At 37.6% G+C, this 20,055-nt stretch overlaps 1 protein-coding gene across 1 annotated transcript in view; it reads right to left on the bottom strand.

Moving 5' to 3' along the window:
• The window catches only part of CPED1 (cadherin like and PC-esterase domain containing 1), a 270,984-nt gene that overhangs the window by 108,241 nt on the left and 142,688 nt on the right, over positions 1-20,055 (bottom strand). The window contains exons 14-15 of the mRNA XM_047097404.1: positions 18,250-18,433; positions 17,168-17,336 (exon numbers count right to left, since the gene is read on the bottom strand). Of these exons, the coding sequence (XP_046953360.1) occupies positions 17,168-17,336; positions 18,250-18,433 (353 nt within the window). The remainder of the gene's footprint in view (positions 1-17,167; positions 17,337-18,249; positions 18,434-20,055) is intronic.

Raw genomic sequence — 20,055 nt, 5'->3', positions numbered from 1 at the left:
TCTTCCCTCAATAGCTCAATTCTGTAAGTTACCAGATATGTTTTGAGTAAGTCCATTTCCTGCTTAGGTTAGCCAGAGTTGATTTCAATTTCTTGCACTCAAGATCCTTGACTAATGGATGGAAGATTGTAGGAAGTTGAGAGGGGGGAAGAAATAATGAATTTGACATTAAATATGTTGAATGTGACAGAGAATTATCTAAGTAAAAGTGGTTCATATATAACTAGAGAAGTGGATGGAATCCATGACGAGGATTCAGACAGGAGGTAGGCATTTCGTAGCCATCTTAGATTTAAAGTCCTAGGACATGGAAGAAGTATTCACAGAAGAAGATGAACCTTATTTGGAATCTGTTCTTCGCTTCCTAGCATCCATCTTCTCTGGAAAGACTATTCCTAATTTCTTTTGGTGATTGATTCTTGTCCATAGCTAGCTATGAGCTTTGGAAGATTGACCTCTTACCAGCTGTAGAGATAGACTGGCTTAATTCAATAAAAAGTAAATAATAGGGCAGAAAATCTGATCAGAGATGAGATTTGTGCAGATTTTTCAAGAACTGCTAGGAATGTGATCTGAGGATATAAAGTCTAGTATGGCCATAGCCAAGTGCAGACATGGAAGAGGACCCACTCTGCCCAAAGGCTCCCAGGTGGAGTCTGAGAGAAAAGCAACAACTAGAATGCACAGCAGTGAGATGGAGAGGAAACAAAGGACATCATTTAAGTACTAAATCAAACTCCAACTAAAGCCAAAAAAAAATCTCAATTTTTCAGTTACACCAGCTAGCAAATCCCCTTTATTTTAAAATCCACATCGGGGGCGCCTGGGTGGCGCAGTCGGTTAAGCGTCCGACTTCAGCCAGGTCACGATCTCACGGTCCGTGAGTTCGAGCCCTGCGTCGGGCTCTGGGCTGATGGCTCAGAGCCTGGAGCCTGTTTCCGATTCTGTGTCTCCCTCTCTCTCTGCCCCTCCCCCGTTCATGCTCTGTCTCTCTCTGTCGCAAAAATAAATAAACGTTGAAAAAAAAAATAAAATAAAATCCACATCAAGTTGGGTTTTTAACACAAGTAATATAAATTGTTCTAACCATTTAACCTTTCTTCTCAGCTTTCATCCTTCCGACCTCCCTCACCAATTAAGTTTATCATTTATAATATGACTGAATTGGGTGACATCAGAATACACACAAACTAATGGACTGTGAGTTGAATCTGATCACAAACATTTTATTTATTTGTTTGGCTGACAGAAGGTTGGTTCCTTTTTAAAAATTATTACCAGTATATAAAATTTGGGAGGTATCCCATTAAAATCCATACATTTGATGGCTTTTGAAGACTCAGAAGATCTGACACTACTGAGCCAGAATTCCAAAAAGGCAACAATCATCTTGAGCTGCACGGCTACTCCTCACTTTTAACAGGCATATGTCTTCCATTTGCCACAGTCCATGCCACTTCCTATTGCCTCACTTTTGGCCTAATTCTATCAGATATTTTACCCACCTCTGGAAGGATTTGTGTTTGCAACCCAAATCAGTGGTCAGTGAGGTCTGTCCCAGGTCTCTGAAATTATTTCACTTAAGTAAAAAGCAAACAAAGGAATGTAAACAAAATGCAGTGAAACTGCTAATCTTGGAAAAAGAACTAACAGACACTTGGAATCCTAATCATACTCTGTATATTAGGCTTACTGGAATTTATTGGGGGGCAGAACATGATTTGATTATGAAAGATACCCAAAGCTCTGATAACAGGCATTTTACTTTATGGTTAAGCAGGTTTCCTCATTTGTCATCTGGGGTAAAAGTAACTTAGTAGTTTAAGAGTGGCTTATTGAATAAGAATTAATACCATGAGCTTTAAAACCAGATAGACATGAATTTAAGTCCCAGGTCCTCCCTTGTTTGCTGTGATGATAGTGTCTATTATTTATGGTTATCATGTACATTAAGTGATAAGGTGTGCCAAGAACAGTATGTGGCATATGGACATTTATTATGATAGACCACTCTACGGCACGAGCTTATTCCAGTCACGCATAATAGCTCTGATTGAAGAGCCTCAACTTGGAAGTTACAAATAAGTAGTAATTTTATTTTTTGCAATAACTACTACTCTCACACTCCATTGACTGAACTACCCTTTTTCTTAATGGGCCTGACTCCCTTAATGATATTAAAGCCCTATATCATTACACTTTAGTTATTGCCAGTTATAAAAAGTCTCATTTTCATTATAAAGACTTGGGTTTATTCACTAAAAGTTTAATTTCATATTGGATCCACAGCTTTCCGCAGGAAAGTGATTTGTAGCCTCTACAGTTTATGACGTGTAGAGAGAGTGATAGATTTAATTCTAAGATTGCTCTTACAATTCCCATCCTCTGGCGTATATACATTTCCTCTACTTATTCAAACACTACTCTAGGGGCACCCGGGTGGCTCAGTCGGTTAAGCATCCCACTTTGGCTCAGGTCATGATCTCATGGTTCGTGAGTTCAAGCCCCGAGTCAGGCTCTGTGCTGACAGCTTAGAGCCTGGAGCTGCTTCAGATTCTGTGTCTCCTCTCTCTCTGCCCCTCCTCAACTCACGCTTTGTCTCTCTCTCAAAAATGAACATTAAAAATGTTTTAAAAAAATGTTAAACAAACACTACTCTAGGTGTTACTATGGAGGGATTTTGCAGATGTCATTAATGTCCAAAATCAGTTGACCCTAAATTAGGGAAATTAAATGCAGGTCTAGGGAAGACAGAGAGACAAAACCCGAGAGTGATTCAAGGTGTGAGAGATTCTTCCATTGCTGGCTCAGGAGACAGAAGGAACCACATGGCAAGGAATGTGTGCAGCCTCTGGGAACAGAGAGCAGCCCTTGGCTGACCCTTAGCAAGGAAATGGAAACATCAGTCCTACAGCCACAAGGAACTGCATTCTGTGACAGTCTGAATGAGCTTGGAAACCTATGCTTCCCCAGAGCCCCCAGATAGAAATTCAGCCTGACCAATCCCTTGATTTCAGCTTTGAGCCCCTGTGCAGAGAACCAAGTCATACTCTCCCTGGCATTCTGAGCTACCAAACTGTGAACTAGCTAATGGGTACTGTTTTAAGCTGCTAAATCTGTGCTAATTCATCATACAGCAATAGAAACCTAATATGGAAGGTTGGAGGTAGTGGGTGTGCCCTACTCTCTCACAGTCTCCCTAAACTCACGCCTCTTGATTTGTGATTGGACGAAGGAGAGGGGAAAAGAGATCTCCTTTTCAGTGGTCATCACTGTTGATCTAGCTCATTGTTTACCTTTGATGTAGATGGGGGTCTCCTCAAATAAGCCCTGATGATGAAGCAGCTGTCTGGAGACTCGAGGGTCTCAGCTACCTTTTCCAGTGTATCCTGACATACTTATAGTCTCAGGAACATTTTTTGCCCCATGCTGGGTCCCTACTAGGCCTTCTGAACCTAGTTTCTTAGACATTTTACAGCTTGGATTCTAGAGGCTGTGGACTTCACCAATGGCAGTATCTCAGAGAGATTTTCTCCCTCTCTGGTAGCACAAGGCCATTCTACAAGCCCTGCAAACTAAGCAGACATCCAAACAGGTAATCAAGCATCTTTCTCTCCTTCTTAAAGTCATGTCCAAATGTCACAGGTGATTATCTCAGAGAGGAGAAACTGGGGACTCCTCTTCCTTCACCCCTTGGGAGCAGAGGGAAGGAGGTAGCCTTTCCTCACAAGGAATACAAGCTCCAAAGGTCAGCTCTTCTCTCTCAATGCCCTCATACCTCTCTTGCTGCTGAGTTTGTGAAAGTCTGAGGCTAACAAAGAGGTTTTCTTTCTACTAAAACATGAAGAATTTAGATACTGAATTATTTGGTAAACTTCAGGGACAGGAATGATGCCATCATTATACAATGATGCTACCAATGTAACAATGCATTTTAACATTTTTGAAAGAGTCTTATTCATATGATCTAGAGCATAATAGCTTTAAAAATAGAACATATATTTAATTTTGTATCTAGCTTGGAAGTGCCACTTAATTTTGTAAATATTAATTAAGAATCTTCTAGGCATTGTGCTAAGAGAAGTGATCAAAGATCTACGTTTTGGCCTGGAGAAACTGTGTGTGTGCATGTGTGTGTGTGTGTGTGTGTGAGAGAGAGAGAGAGAGAGAGAGAGAGAGAGAGAGAGGCAAAGAGGTAGCAGAGAGACAGAGAGTAAGCCCCAGGACAACTATAGTGTCATAATAAATATATCCACAATGATTTCACTATTTTGAACAATACTGTGCCAATGGGTAGAGGAATCCACTCTATTCAAAATAGGATTTGGGGTGCTTGGGTGGCTCAGTTGGTTGAGCGCCAGACTCTTGATTTTGCCTCCCAGGATCGTGGGGTTGAGCATGGAGCCTGCTTAAGATTCTCTCTCTCTCTCTCTCTCTCTCTCTCTCTCTCTCTCCCTCCCTTCCCACCTTCTCAAATGAAAATAAATAAATAAATAAATAAATAAATAAATAAATAAATAAAGGATTTGAATGATGCTGTGAGTGCTTCTTCTGGTAAAAAATAAAAATAAGAAGTAGTTTTATGTAAAAATATATTTAAGCTTAAACATTTTAAGATTTAAACATGGATGTTACTTCAGATGTTTCCTTGGCATAAGGAATCCATGTACTTTGTTTTTGAAAAAGCAAAATACAACAAAACAAAAAGTGAAAAACACACACAAACTTTTGATCAAGTCAGAGGCCTCTCTGATCTCTCAAGAAGCGGGATCTCGCTGAAAAGAGATCATCACTCTCTACTCTTGGATCTTTGGGGCAGTTTTGAAGAATCTGACTTTTACAAATTAGAAAGATGAATTGCAGCAATGTCTTTTCCTCTATTTTTAATGTGAAATTTAAACTTTATAGCATTTGTTATTATACCCAATAAAAAGTGAAATCTTTATTCTGTGCATCTGCAAAAGCAACTTTTGAAGTAGGATATGTCTATCAACATACTTATTAAAAGCATTTTTTCCCCCCTACAGTTTTGGAGAGTCTGAAAATCAGAGCTAGTATGGTTTAGATATTCATAATTGTTTACACATGTCTCAATAACAAAATATATTTGGGGGGTTGGTGCTTTACTTTTAGGATTTGGGACAGCTGGAAATTATTATTATTACGGTTAAAAGTGTTCTTACTGGATAATGGTGTTAAAAAGAATATAATCTTTCAGACGCTTCCTCTTAACATGGAACGCATATTATTTTATTAAGTTGAGTTAAATATGGATTGGCTATTGTCTGGTCAGTTACACATGAAGGTGACTGAGGAAATAGATTCTCAGAAAAAGCATCGAATAAAAATGACTGTGGTTTATTATTATCAATATTATTATTGTTATACAGAGAAACCTTAGTACTCCTTCTAAGGGCTACATAGCTAATATTGCACATATTGCAGTGACAGATTCTAATTAAATGTTTAAGAAATGGGACACCGTTTCCAATCATGATACACGTATCAAATACCTTGGAGATGTGTAAGAATTCTTTTGGTATTTGCTTATCCAGAAAAAAAATAGTGATTAGTAAGGGAATCTGTGGCTCCCAGAACCCAGAGTGTTTCTTGTAAAGAGCCAGACTATATTAAGAGCCAAGAGGAAGCCAGGTTCAAAGGAAATTCATCTAATATTTGTGCTCTGGTTATGAAAGGGGTGAGAGGCTGTTCATCAGCAGCATGTGGCCAGTTGGCAAGGAGGGCTGTGGGCCAGGCCGAGGGGTTAGCGTGATCACAGATGGACTTAGCATGGGAAAGAGGATGCCAGAGAGTCCTAGGCAGTGCATGCTATTTTGGGGGCTTTGCATGAATCATTTTTTTCATTCAGTGCCAGCACTGACGTAGACAAATGTATATGTTGATTGGCTATTGAAGATCTGCAGATTACCAAAGTAAGTCCCATCTTTGGAGACATCACTCAAAAAGGATTGTTTTTTAAATGACAATTTATAACTACCTCTAAATATAATGTCTTTTTTAATAAAAACTTTTTTACTTACAGTTTTTATATTTTGTTACATGAAGAGGATGCTACTAAGACTTAACAAATAAGGGTATGGAATAACTGACTACATATTCTGAAGAAGAAATAAGGATCTCTTTAGTCAAGCAGAGTGGTCAGCAAATTTGCAACTGATGGTTCATTTAATACATGTAGAAAGAGAAATTTTGCATTGGAGACTTAGGGATATGGAGCTGGCTCAACAACTCGGGAAACATGTCTAGGTCTGGATTCCAATAATTCTTTCACATGAGGTACAACGACTAATTGCCAGAAGGTTTGATAACCAGCCCATAGGTTTTCATCCTTACTCTGCCACTCACTGGCAATGAAACTTGGTAAATTATTAAGGATGGATGTTGGCAAGTTATTGAAGTTTATTCTTATGCAGGATGAGGGGTTGGATATTTAAGATCTCCCCAACTCTGAAGTTTAGCGCAACACTGAAATACAAGATTCACGAATAACCTTAAAATGGATATACCTGCTGCCCACAGAGCTGTTGGTCCATCCTTCCGCTAGAGACATACCAGCTACTCATATTCTCCTCTACTAGAATCTTCCCCATTAATGGCCTGGGCCATGGAGCCCTTCATCCACACAAAACCCAGCATAATTGTCCCTTTCCTCAGGACCCTTCTCGCTGTATTAAATATCATACATTAGGAGAATTTTTGGAGGTCCCCTGTAACCTAGCCTCACTTGTAAATTTTCTTCTAAAGAAAAAAAAATGACAAGTTCTAAACAATAACCTACAAATTAACTTTTGAGGCCAAAGTCTTTTGGAAACCATATACTTATTTCAGCAGTCTAGTTTTGGACTGGAATATAGCGGCTAACAGCAGAGCTTATGAGTAGCAAAACCCATTGCTCATAGGTTGCAAAGCTCTGGGACCAGGCTGCCTGGGTTCCAAAACGGGCTCTGCTACTTGTAATTGTGCCTGTGGGCATTTCTCCACCTGTGAAATCATTGGGCATTATCAAAGTATCTGTCTTGTCAGTGTTTTACGTTGTGCTGAGAACAGAGCTAATGAATGTAAAGCAATTAGAACAGGACCTGGCACACAGTAAGGCCTACAAAAATGTTAGATACTAGGCATTTTCAATAATCTCAAAAGTGACAAATCTCTAATCTGTGAAGATGTATTAGCATTTGGAGCAAACTCTGATTTTAAACAAGTCGGGGAGAGTTTCGCAGTTTGGGTTGAAATTATGATGTGGATTTACATGATGGGACATATTTTCTCATTTAGATTATTATCAGGTGTGAATACGTTTATTGTCATTTGAAGTGATGGCTTTCAAAAGTGACAGTACTTTTTAAAAAAATTATACACACTAAAAAATTAAATTACATTCTAGTTATACCTTCCGTCTGATGACATTTAGGTATCATACATCTTTGTCCTTGGCTGCTCATTATAAAAATGGCGCAGGAACACTGATCTTCTCACCTTTAAAGTAATCCGCCAGATAATATCTGTGAAGGATGTCCCAGCATTTGGCAAAGAAATACTTCTCCTCTTTTTGTGAAGTAACTCTCTAGTTCTCAGTCTATGAGACTGCCAATATGATGGCATACAAAATTAGTTGTGCAACTATCAATTTTAAAACACGTTCAGGACGAATTTTACATTGAATTCTGGAAGTTTCATTTTATTCCATTTACCATAAAATTTATTGTATAATTTAGTACAGGTGGTTGCTCTGCAAAGCCCTTCATGTTTTTATATCTTATTAAATCTAAACTTAAATATAAGGAATTTAAAAATCTCCAATTCAGTTTATTAGACCTCAGTTTTTTAAAAAGCCTATTTTAAACTTTCCTCTTATACCAACCTGAAGACATTTTATTTGTCTATTTATGTTTGGCAAACTTGTATTTTGAGCTCTGTCTGTAGCACCAGCATTATTCCAAATTCTAATTATATTAACTCGGTTTTTCCTTAAAACCACTCTATGGGATCAGTAGTATTATATCCCTACCTGACAGATGAGAAACTGGTCCAAGTTCTCCAACACGTAAGTGGTGAGCTGTGAATCAAATTCAGACAGCACAAATAATATTTTGATCAAAGTATTTAAGAGAAGTTACTCCACTTCAAAGAAAAATTTTCCCTTCCTTGGTGATTCTTAAACCTTTGAAATCTGGGTCTCTTAACTTTATCAGTAATTTAACTTTAAAATAACCTATGAGGTCTGGAAAAATCATTCTCAAGCATTTGGGTCAGGGGAGGGGGTGGTTGGACGAGGTAAAAGCCCAGGAATGTCAGTGAAAGTCTGCCCCACATTGCTGAAGAATGAGATCCTAAAGAGATGGGGGGCCACTGGGGTGGAGAGACCTGGTCTGCTTTGAAGAATGAGGTCATGTTCAATGTTTTAAACTCATTAGTCCTGCCTAAAAAAAGGATGTGGATGAAAAAGGAAAAAAAAAGACAAATTAGCATCATTTTCCAAAGAAGTTAAATATGTCAGGCTGTAGAGTGTCCTAATTCTGCCTTCAGGGAACATATGTCAAACTAACTTGTAGTTCTGCAATCGGTGAAACTGTCTGCAAGGAATACCCCATCCCTCATTCTTGTTCCTACAACACATACCTACTGAAGGAAATGTTACAGTTGGTCAGACGCATGTAGAAATTTTGTTTGCATTACCTAATTAAGCCTTTGGGCCAACCTTTCTTTGAACAAAAAACAATTTGTTATAGCTTGATGAGAGAAAGCACATCAATGGCTTTGACTAATGACAGTATAAAGAGTCCAAGTGACATATTATTAATTTTCCCCATGTTTCCAGGACCACCATTACCTACAACTTATAACCACTTTCTGAGAGAAGAAGAGGGAGAAAGAGAATCTCAAGCAGGATCCATGCCCAGAGTGGAGCCCAACACGGGCCCCATCCCCCGATGACCCTGAGATCATGACCCGAGCCGAAATCAAGAGTCAGACGCTTAGCCGACTGAGCCACCCTGGTGCCCTTAAGTTGTCTTATACGTAGCCAAACTCTGTTGTTTGATGGGGCCAAAAAAAAAATTTTTTTTAATGTAAGTCATATTCTAGGCTTGGTTTGGTAGGGACAGAAGAACCTATTAAATGCCTAATCCAGGACCCAAGCTCTCTCCCCTCTCTTGCCACCATCCTCACTATCTTGCTGTGTACCTTTGCTAGAGTTAGTTTGGACTTCAGAAATGGGGAAGAAATGGAGAAACAGATAAAAGCTCAAGGGGCCCTTTGGAGCAATGAAAGCCCACAAAGAAGTGGGTATTAGGATTCGGAGTTATCAAAAAAGAAACCCCATTTATCTGCTTCGCTTTTAGCCACAGCTTCCTTCAAAGTTTCAAATGTCACATTTGAAATCTGGTTACTCTAACAGAATATTTTATTTAAAGACCTGCCAGCGTTCTTTTCTGTTTCCCTGTGAAGTTTTGAAATCAGAAGACTAATTCGTTAACTTCAAACAAAAATGAGTGTACGTATACAGAAGATTGTACTCAGAGAAACTTCTGGATGCTGAAGCCAAGAAGATCTCATTCTCTTCCACACTGTATTGGTGCGGCTGCACTAATGATAGTAGAAGTTTGTTTCTTCTTGCAAAGGAAGCAGATGTGACTTGGAGAAAGAAACATGGACAACAGATGTGCTGGGCAAAAGTTTTTATTTAAGTGGTAATTTATCTGACCATAAGTTATATTAACTCATGAGGTGAGTGTTTAACATAGCTCTTTTTCACCAACTCAGAAAGATAATTTATATAAGCACTCAAACAGATCATGAACTAAAGAACACAGCCCTCTCCATCTTCACTTGCTTTTTAAAAAAGCTGAATGCTAAATAAAAACTCCCAAGCCTAGGATGTATGTGAATGCTTACTGGCCACTGAGGGGGCTACTGCAGTAAAAATGTCTGGGTGTGTGCGAACGGCTCACGGAAATAACATTTCACTCCCCTTGCTGCTACATAGGCTCTTGAAGAATCCTGGTAAAGGTGTTCTCAGTCCCTGCACAGAACCTAAAACACCTGCAAAGGGCTAAGTTTAAGTCAAGAGCATTTAACTTGAAAGAATCCCTACAGCCCGGGTCATTGATAATGCTATGGATGCCTCTGCTATACATCTTTAAAAAAAATTTTTTTTTCAACGTTTATTTATTTTTGGGACAGAGAGAGACAGAGCATGAACGGGGGAGGGGCAGAGAGAGAGGGAGACACAGAATCGGAAACAGGCTCCAGGCTCTGAGCCATCAGCCCAGAGCCTGACGCGGGGCTCGAACTCCCAGACCGCGAGATCGTGACCTGGCTGAAGTCGGACGCTTAACCGACTGCGCCACCCAGGCGCCCCTCTGCTATACATCTTTTAGAGTGAAGAAGGAAAGTGGGCCAACTTCTCTATTATGCATAATGGGAACCATGCCTACAGCACATAGTACTAATTTTAGGAGCCCAAGAAACTATTTTAATATCCTGTCTAATTAGAAGAAAAAAACAACTCTTCAAAGTGTGTATGTATGTATTCATGTGAGTATACCAACACAGTTGAAAAATATAATTTTAAGTATTTTTTTCATGAAAGAAGGGGTCCATGAAGGCAAAGGTGCCTAGGACTCATGAACGTCTGGAATACAACTGTGTGGATCAGCTCAGGTAACTCATTCTCCTTTCTACTTCCCAAACAGTTCTTCTGTCCTGATTCCTTTCAAATTCCAGTATCCTCGCTATTATTGGCTTCTACTTCTTTTGCTATTCTCTATCTTTCTTTCTTCTTCTTCTCCTTCTCTATATAACTACAGGTAAGTCCTAGAGGTGCTTCTGAGCAAAAAGAGTTTTCATGATGATGATGATGCTAGTCACGATCATGATGAAGATGCTAATTCAATGCTGACTGAGTACTTAATCATGTACGAGGCTTGTGATAAAACTTTGCATTTGTCATCTAGTTGAATACTTTGAACTATTCTATAAGATAGGTTCCATTACTAGTTTTATTCTTAAAAATAAGGACACTGAGGTTTAGAGAGCTTATATGCTTTGCATTAGGAGATACAGCAAATTAGGCTAGTTAGAACCAGAGGTGGGACTGAAACCCAGGCTTCCCTGATAGCAATTATGGTCATAAGCCTTGGAGTCCATGGCTTTTAACTTATGATTTTTTTAAAGTAGGCTCCATGCTCAGCACAGGGCTTGAACTCATGACCCTGAGATCAAGAGTCACATGCTCTACTGACTGAGCCAGCCAGGTGCCCCTATGGCTTTTAACCACTAGGTTAGGAAAATGGCCTGACATAATTTGCTAAGATGCAAAATTTGCTCTATAAAATAATTTTGATGGACAAAAGGGACTTTCATCCTGTTCATAGCACAAGAGAAAACTCTGACATTTACAATGAAGACATTCTCTTCTACATGTGTGAGTACTAAATGTAGTATTTATTCACGGATTCAGGAACCTATTAATTTTCACTCATTAAATAAGGCAGAGAGCTATCATGACAAATCACTGAAGGTGGAAACTGACCCTTGAAGGGCCTGTTCTTAATACCTTTGAGACATATCACCAAAATAGAAAACCCTTAAAATTAAATATAAATATATAAATTAATTAATATAAATATAAATAAATACATAACTTTATAAATGAATATAAAAATATAAAAATAGCCTAAGACTTAATTTTTCTCTTAGAAGGAGTGGGGTGAGGTAGATAATAAAAATCACTTATAGAATCTTATCTGTTTGTGTGAGGTTTGTGTAAGTAAGAGTATGAAAGTAAGGTCCTTTCACACTGGTGAATGTATCATTGAAGTATTGTCAAATTGTCAGCTCCACAATACATTCTTCTCACTAGGATAAAGTTTATGTGGACAAAGCGCTTTTTAAGTGCTGCAAAAATGTATTGTGGATGTTTTAAATAGAAACAATAAAGTAGTGAGTTGTGTCAAATAGTAAAAATGATTAACTTTTAACTGCTTTAATGTGTAATCAGGCATTTTATATATATATATATATATATATATATATATATATATATATATATATATTTAAAGCCTATGAATTGGAAAGCATTTTAACAATTAGTAGAAATAATAGGAGTCTGACTAATTCCAATATGTAAAATATTAGACCTGATTTAAATACTGGGACCAATAAAGATAGACTGATACTGATACCAGGATATATATGGTGTCTCGTAAAATATTAGGTGTTAGCTCTAAAATGTTTCCAATAGATACTCTATGGAAGGGAAGATTCTGATTCCATAACATTTCTCATCAAAATAGAGATTATGAAGACCTCAGAATTTTGCAGTGGTTCTAGAACATCATAAAAATTATCATTGTATATGACCATGAAAACAAATTTTAGCTAACTAAATTTTAACAGGTTACATTCTGGCCGAATGAGTTTCCTAAAGAGGTTAATTAGATTATAAGTATAATAAAAGTTTCAGATTCTGCATTCCAGAGTAATGATTAAGGGGATCAGTTTGAAGTCTGTCAGACCTATATTCAAACACCGCCTTTGCTACTAATTACATGTTTTATTTATTTATTTAAACTTTTTTTTAATGTTTATTTTTGAGAGACAGAGCGTGAGTGGGGGAGGGGCAGAGAGAGAGAGAGAGAGAGAGAGTCTGAAGCAGGCTTCAGGCTGTCAGCACAGAGCCCTACGTGGGGCTTGAACTCACAAGCCATGAGATCATGACTTGAGCCGAAGTCAGATGATTAACCAACTGAGCCACCCATGTACCCTGTATGTTTTTTTTTTTTTTTAATTTTTTTTTTTTCAACGTTTATTTATTTTTGGGACAGAGAGAGACAGAGCATGAACGGGGGAGGGTCAGAGAGAGAGGGAGACACAGAATCGGAAACAGGCTCCAGGCTCTGAGCCATCAGCCCAGAGCCCGACGCGGGGCTCGAACTCACGGACCGCGAGATCGTGACCTGGCTGAAGTCGGACGCTTAACCGACTGCGCCACCCAGGCGCCCCTACCCTGTATGTTTTAAAGTCTTATGTTCTCCATCTGTCAAAGGCTGCGGCAATTGTCACCTGCATTTAAGGTTGTGGAAAACATTAAATAACATAAAAAGGTAAAGTGCTTAGCATCGTGTCTGGCATATAATAAAAGTTCTATAAATATTGCATTGTTCCTACCTCTGCTGCTATTGTATCTCCTACAGTACATGACACATTTGTAAGAACAAAGAGCATAGCAGAAAAATTATTAAACAGTTGCTAGTTGGGAGTCTTTTACTACAACACAGGCTCTATTGTTGAAAAACTGAATCACTTTTTTCTGGTGTCCTGGGGTAGGCAAGGTAACTAAAAATCACTAAAATGAGTATTTAATAGTTATTACAACTTTGGAAATGAACAAAGGCATTTTAAGTGGTCACTGATAAATGCTCTTCTATTCTTTTATTATGGGTATTTGCTAAAATATTAGACAATTATCACATGAGCTGTTTTGTAACCGTTGTGTCGAGAATAAGTGCAAATATAGATGGGAAAATTATAAAGTATTTCCAAATGCTGTAACTGGAGTCATTTACACATCATTTAATAGTTCACCATATAGATCACTAATTAATTTTTTCAATAAGGCAGCAAATGTCAGTTTTAAATCTATAGCTAAGTACTGGACAAATCCTTTTCAAAAGCTGAAATTTTTTCTTTCCTTGGTATTTTCCCTTTATTAATTGTAATTTATTTTAAAATGAAAGCTGTTTCTAACAAATGGATCCTTGAAATGTAGTCTCCTACACTTCTGCTCTATGGCCTTTCTGTAGATTTTATTTATGGCTCTATTCTGGCACAACACTTTGGGGGCAAAATGTGTATGAGCCCATAGATCATTTATACAAATCAATTTCTGTGGATGCTGTATTGTTATCCATGTCAAAATTTTTGATTTGGAAAGAGATATTAAAAGAAATATTTCCCCATATGTGTTTTAATTTCCTTAGAACATAAATATATTTTATTAATTCCAAAGCATGACATATTCCAGCCATAATAACTGTTTATTACTTTCTAAATCCTTCTTCCTAACAGCAAAACATTATGCTATTTATGGGTAAATCAAAATGAAATAACAGTCTAGGTATGTTATATGACTTTTTTATGTTTCATTAAGAATCATGTTTTCTATAATTGAATGCATATTTCTGATTATAATTACATTAGGCAGGAAAGATGGCAAATTAATGAGAAGAATAAAGAGCTGTCACAGTATTACCAACTACAGAAATAATTAAAAAATACAAGGATGAAAAAAGATAAGAGTGAGTCTTCAACATTCAACGTTGAAGGATTACCTCTAACCTATTCATACTTGGAGTAAATCCACTACAGATTTACTAGATTTATAAGTGGAAAGTAGAAAAGTAGGCCTGTTATTGGTATATATCAGTGGTTGTCAACTGGGGTCAATTTTGTCCCCTAGGGGACATTTGGCAATGTCTGGAGACATTTTTCGTTGTCACAGCTTGGAGAGGGTATCCTTCCGAAATGTAATGGATAGAGGCCAGGGATGCTGCTAAACATTCTACTGTGCTCAAGATAGCTCCCCAAAATGAAGCATTACCTGGCTACAATATTGGCAAGGTTGAAAAACTTCAGACCAAATCTAGTTGTTTTCCATCAGTTGTGTAAATTAGCCCTTTCTCCTTCACTGGTAGTAACTAAACTATGAGTTGCCTCTATGGCAACCATATACAAATTCCAACTGGCAATATAATTAGAAATAGACACTAAACTCAAGCAGTTAATTATGGCCAAGCAGGTATTTAACAGTATCTGATCATATAAATGATTTAAAATGTCTATTAACAAATTAATTAAATTATCTTATTATTCACCAAAATGTCAAAGTGATTGATTTTTTAATTGACTAGTATGCCTTCTATTTGCCTTCTCCTCACTTTTAGTCTTTTGGTGAAAAGCTAAAATGAATAGTCGATATCCAGAAGGTGAGAGAGTGTTAGAAGGAGAAATTAGGAGGCTTGATTAACCACAAACTGGATACTCTTTTTTGGATATTTTAAGGTAGATCACCTCTTATGCTTGTTTAAAATTTAATAATGGCACCCATTAGGACAAAATCTAATTTGAAATATAAAGAAGAAATGTAATTTTTCCCCTTAACCAACAAAATATAATTGAAGTTTAGCTCATTTCCTTTCTTTTGGTACCTGCAAGCTTTAGGGATTCAAACACAATGGTCTACCATTTAATATGCAATAGTTTGGACTCTAGACTTCAACATGAGAATATAGAGAAGGCACTATGGTTCTTGATAAAAAAGAAAAAGAACAATTTAGAATAACAAAAGTTCATGAGTCTCATAATGTATATGTGTTTATTAATTTGGAAACTCTGGAATAGCTGAGAATTAATAGGAGTTCAGAAATTGTATCCCTTACTCTTTGTATTCTGAACATCATTATGGTGCCAGTTTGCAGTGAAAGTTCAAGACTCTAATGAGATTAAGCATAAAGTAGAAATAAGGGAAAGGTCTCTGGATTAGAACTATCACTGGAGCCTAGGGTGAGAAAATCTTACCTCTGCCATTGACTTCTCCAAGTTCCTGAGGCCACACATGCCTCAATAAATGTCTAAATCAATCCTTATTATTCATTCATTATCTCTTTAGTCGTTTGACAGTTTGTAAAAGGAAGGCTAAAAAAATACTAGTGCTTATTAGACACTTTTCCATGTTATAAAATATAGTACTGCTATGGGACCACACATAAACTTTAAATTAAAACCTTCTGGAAAGGATTCTTATAAATGACTAAAATACTTTTCTGCAATCATCTGTAGGATGCATCCCACAAGAATTTTCTAATATTTTTCTTCCTATCATAGTAACAAATTCCTAGTATAATCCATTGTCTAAGGAAGCTGCATGGTAATTAACTTATTTTTGATGAATATAATATTTGAAAAGAGATGCATGTCTTGGAAGATAATACATACTTCCCCACTAATGCTTCGCTCTTAGAAGTATAACTTACATTCAGCATACGTAATTTATGTATAGCAAGATACATTTAGATATACTTTATATACAACAAATTGCACCGATCTTAAGTTCATAGTTAGATTTTTTATTTATTTATGTACCACCTGGTTATATATGTGACCACCATCTAGATTTGGAAGCATGTTTGGGGATGAGTGGGCAGGCCAGATGAGCGGAAGCATAAAATACACTCTGACAAAGAATGGGTAGAGGGGGAGAGAACACTTATCTGGCCACTACATTTAAGGCAACATGGTACTCATCCTACTCACTGAGTCTCAGTCAGCTACTTCTCTCCTTTGTTAATCCTCTGTGCTTCAGTGGACCCAACAGGCTGTCAGTCATTGAGACACGACATATTTGCAATTATACTTTCTAAGTGAATTAGGAGATCTGATAAGAGTATCAATTACTACTTCTCCGGAAGGATCTCCAGTGAGGGTATATGATGCGAGGAAATGTGGTAGGTTATACCTAGAATCCTAACAAAAGGAAGAAACAGAGGAAAGAACCACCAAAATAGATAAAGTCTCTGGATAGAAGTCACCGTCCAACATCAACAGGGCTACATAACGGTATGTGCTGCTCACAAGAGAAACTACGGCCTTTAGGAATGATTAAGATGCAGGACGTGCAGGAAAAATACATATACTCAAGCAAACTTCATTTCATTCATCTGGTATCCCTTCCATAAAATAGCTTCACAGATTTTCCTCTAATTCTTTAAAATAAACTCCACTGAATCTAGTTTAAAATTTCAGAGTAGGTTCAGGTACAAATCCAAGAAACACAGCACAATTTAAAATGGAAATGTAAAAGCAATTTTATAACTAAGTGTGAGCACTCAGACATTTTTTTTTCAATATTAACCACAACGAGTCCACTGAACACAGTACGTGTAGGGAGGAGCCACCACACTAGAAAGAAAACCACTGGCAGCAAGGTATCTTAAATACCTGGCTGGGGCCCTTTCTCTTTTAAAATGAGACCAGTTTGGATTTGAAAAGCATACATTTTTTCCTAACAATTTTCACTTGGCATTTTGCACCTGGGTTAACAGATCACTCCCAATTCAACCCAAGTGCAAATGTAGAATTCACTTACCTGCACAAACCCGCATGCTGAGAAGTCCTCAAACAAGGGCAGACTTGGACGATCTTCTCTGTAGATGGTGAGCTTGTACGTGATCAGGGTCTCACCCTGTGCTGGAGACTCATCTGCCACAAACATTGAGATTTTGTTCATTCCCAAGCCCAGAGGGTAGTTGGCAAAGCTGGAGAGAGACAGAGAGAGAGAGAGTAACATTTATTCAGCCCAAATGGATTTATATATCAATATTCATTACATGCCTAGTTTGCATACAAAAGTAGATAAGGTCTATACAACTTCATAAGAAACTTAAAATATGAAAAAAGTTTTCATTATGTTTCATAGTACTTTGGTATGCCAACAGTTATCTTGTAGAGCAATTCAGGTCCTCTGTCAACAACAGAGAAGGAAACATATTTATTAACCACTTCTCAGGGTCATACATTATCTGATTTAATACTCAAAACAACTCTATGCCCAAAGTCCCATGGTAGGGTCAGGGCTGGAACCCAGGTTGGTCTGACTTGAATCCTCTTTTCTTGCTACTGGACTCTCTTAGCTCCCAGGATGCCCAGTGTATTTCTTTCCCTACAGCACGGGAACATGAGTATCTTCCTTGCCTTGGACATGGCATGTAACAAAGTTCTACCTGCTGTTCAAAATTGTAAACAAAAGAGTCAGTGATTCTCAAAAGGGTCAATAGAAAAAAATTCCACGAGACTGGGAAAGTTAGTGTTAGCATGTTCATAAATTGTCATGAAAATGTTTATTCAATCCCTGAATATTCAAAATCTTGAGGAGTTGGGTTAGGGTAGAAGGAAGCTACCCTTGATGAGTCTCTTTAATATTTCACATAACAAGATCCTCTCTTGCTCAACATTGTTACAGAGATCAGGTACAAATATTGCTAAAAGATCAGTAGAGCACTGATGTGTTCTTTTTAACCACATGACAACTGAAAGGTAAAGGATTTCACACCCTGGTGATCTCTCCAACTGATCTTACACTTCAGATTTTCTAAATCTTCAAAGGATGCTTCAAATATCTGCTTCCCATTATTATGTCTCCACTCAGCCCTGGTCAACATCCCCCCGTACCTTGTTCCTGCCCGATCGTGCAGGTACACCTTGCACTGACAATTAGAAGTCTCTGCTCCAATTGTCACTGTTACCACGTCAAATGGAACTTCAGAGTAATAATCTTTGATCTTCGGGTTAAATTCAGGATTCAGTTCCAAATGTGGATGTGTGAGGATCTGTTTGATATAACATTGTGTGTCATCTGTTAAAAGAAAAAATAACAGCAAAACAAAAAAACAAACAAAAAAAAAGACAACTGTGAAATGGATAAATGTTGAAAACTCATATATGATTATCCTTTGAACAACCTTAGTCATTCACTTAGTGATCACTGCTGATTTTCTGCTTGGCACTCTGGTCATATTTGATTTGTGGCTTCAGCTGAATTTTCTATTTGTCAGATTTTGTACAATTTGCCTTATACACAGCTGTTGACTTTAGCTGGCATTAGACAGTTGCTAGTTTTTGCTCAGTCCTTATACGTTTGAAGGCAGAGAGAAGGCGGGAAAATGTCTCACCAGTGGATTGATAACACGTTCATGACATTTACTGCATGTATCAAGCAACTGGTGAATGGGGATGATGACTCTGAGGTGGTAACAGAAGGGCGTCAGCAGGGAATGAGGAAAATTTCTTAATAGGGAGAGTCATTAAACTGCCATTGAATTGATATAGTAGCTTACAGGCAGTAGGGTGGAGTGAAGAATGTGAAATCCGATATTACAGCAAACATTTAGATACAAAAACATCAGCAGGACATCCTGAGACCCCCCTCCCTACTCCACCCAGGTCACCTCAGCATAAGGAAGTACCCTCAAGTATGAGAAGGAAATGGCATACTCTGTTCAATCTTGTCATGGAACCTAGCATATTACTTCATACCACTGATTCTAAGTCATTTGAAAAATATGTTTCCATGCGATAGCCCGATTTTTTACAAAAGGATCTTGAGGAGTAAAAGAAAAATACATTTGTAGGCACACACACCAGCCACTGCTAAATTATATTGCGTCATGTTTGGGATAAGTAAATTACTCAAAAGAAGTTTAGCAAACATTTTTCAAAGAAATATTAATAAGTATTTTGCTCCATAAATACTTTTCAGTAGTTCACAAAATTCCAGTAAATGAGAAATTTTATAGAAATCGGTAAAATGAAAGTATCTTTTGCCTTTTAAATAAGATGTTCAATGACGGTTAACAACATGGCAACAGAAAAAGGGAACATGGAATTCGTTGCAGGAAGCTATCCACCGAACTTAAAGCAAGTAGATTATCTCATCAGCTGTACCTCTTCCCCTCTCTGTATACAGTTATCACAATGATTTTTCTACAATCAGTTCTGGGTCAGCTTCAATTCTTTAATGGTTTCTCATTATCTCCCAAATTTAGTCCAAGCTCCTAATAAAGCAGACAAGGCATTTCACAATCTCTTCCTTGTCTTCCTCTCTCGTTACATCCCCGTTATATCCTGCACTTTGTGACTTAACGATGCCGAATTTTTTATATTTCTTTGGCAGACATGGGGATGTACCACCAAATCCGTGGCAGTGGAAACCACCAACCTTCTGGGTGTCTGGACTCCAGTTCTGAGGCCTGTGTCTCAGTACAACTTCCATCAGGCACTAATGAGAATGAAAACGAAAAATGAAATTGAAAAAAAAAAAACCTACGTACTTCTGACCCACATTGTATAGTTTTCCCAGATTTTGAAAGAAAAAAACTCCTCAGGTACAAATTAGGAATAAATAATAATACAATAGATACATTGTAATTTCATTGTAGGGAAAAGTCTTAATAAAAAATAAATGACTAGTCAATTTGG

This window comes from Lynx rufus, unplaced genomic scaffold, assembly GCF_022079265.1.
Source record: "Lynx rufus isolate CCGP_SWC_20201006 ecotype Redwood Valley unplaced genomic scaffold, mLynRuf1.p SCAF_4, whole genome shotgun sequence".
Lineage (NCBI taxonomy): Eukaryota > Metazoa > Chordata > Mammalia > Carnivora > Felidae > Lynx > Lynx rufus.
This window is presented reverse-complemented; position numbering and strand designations above follow the sequence as displayed.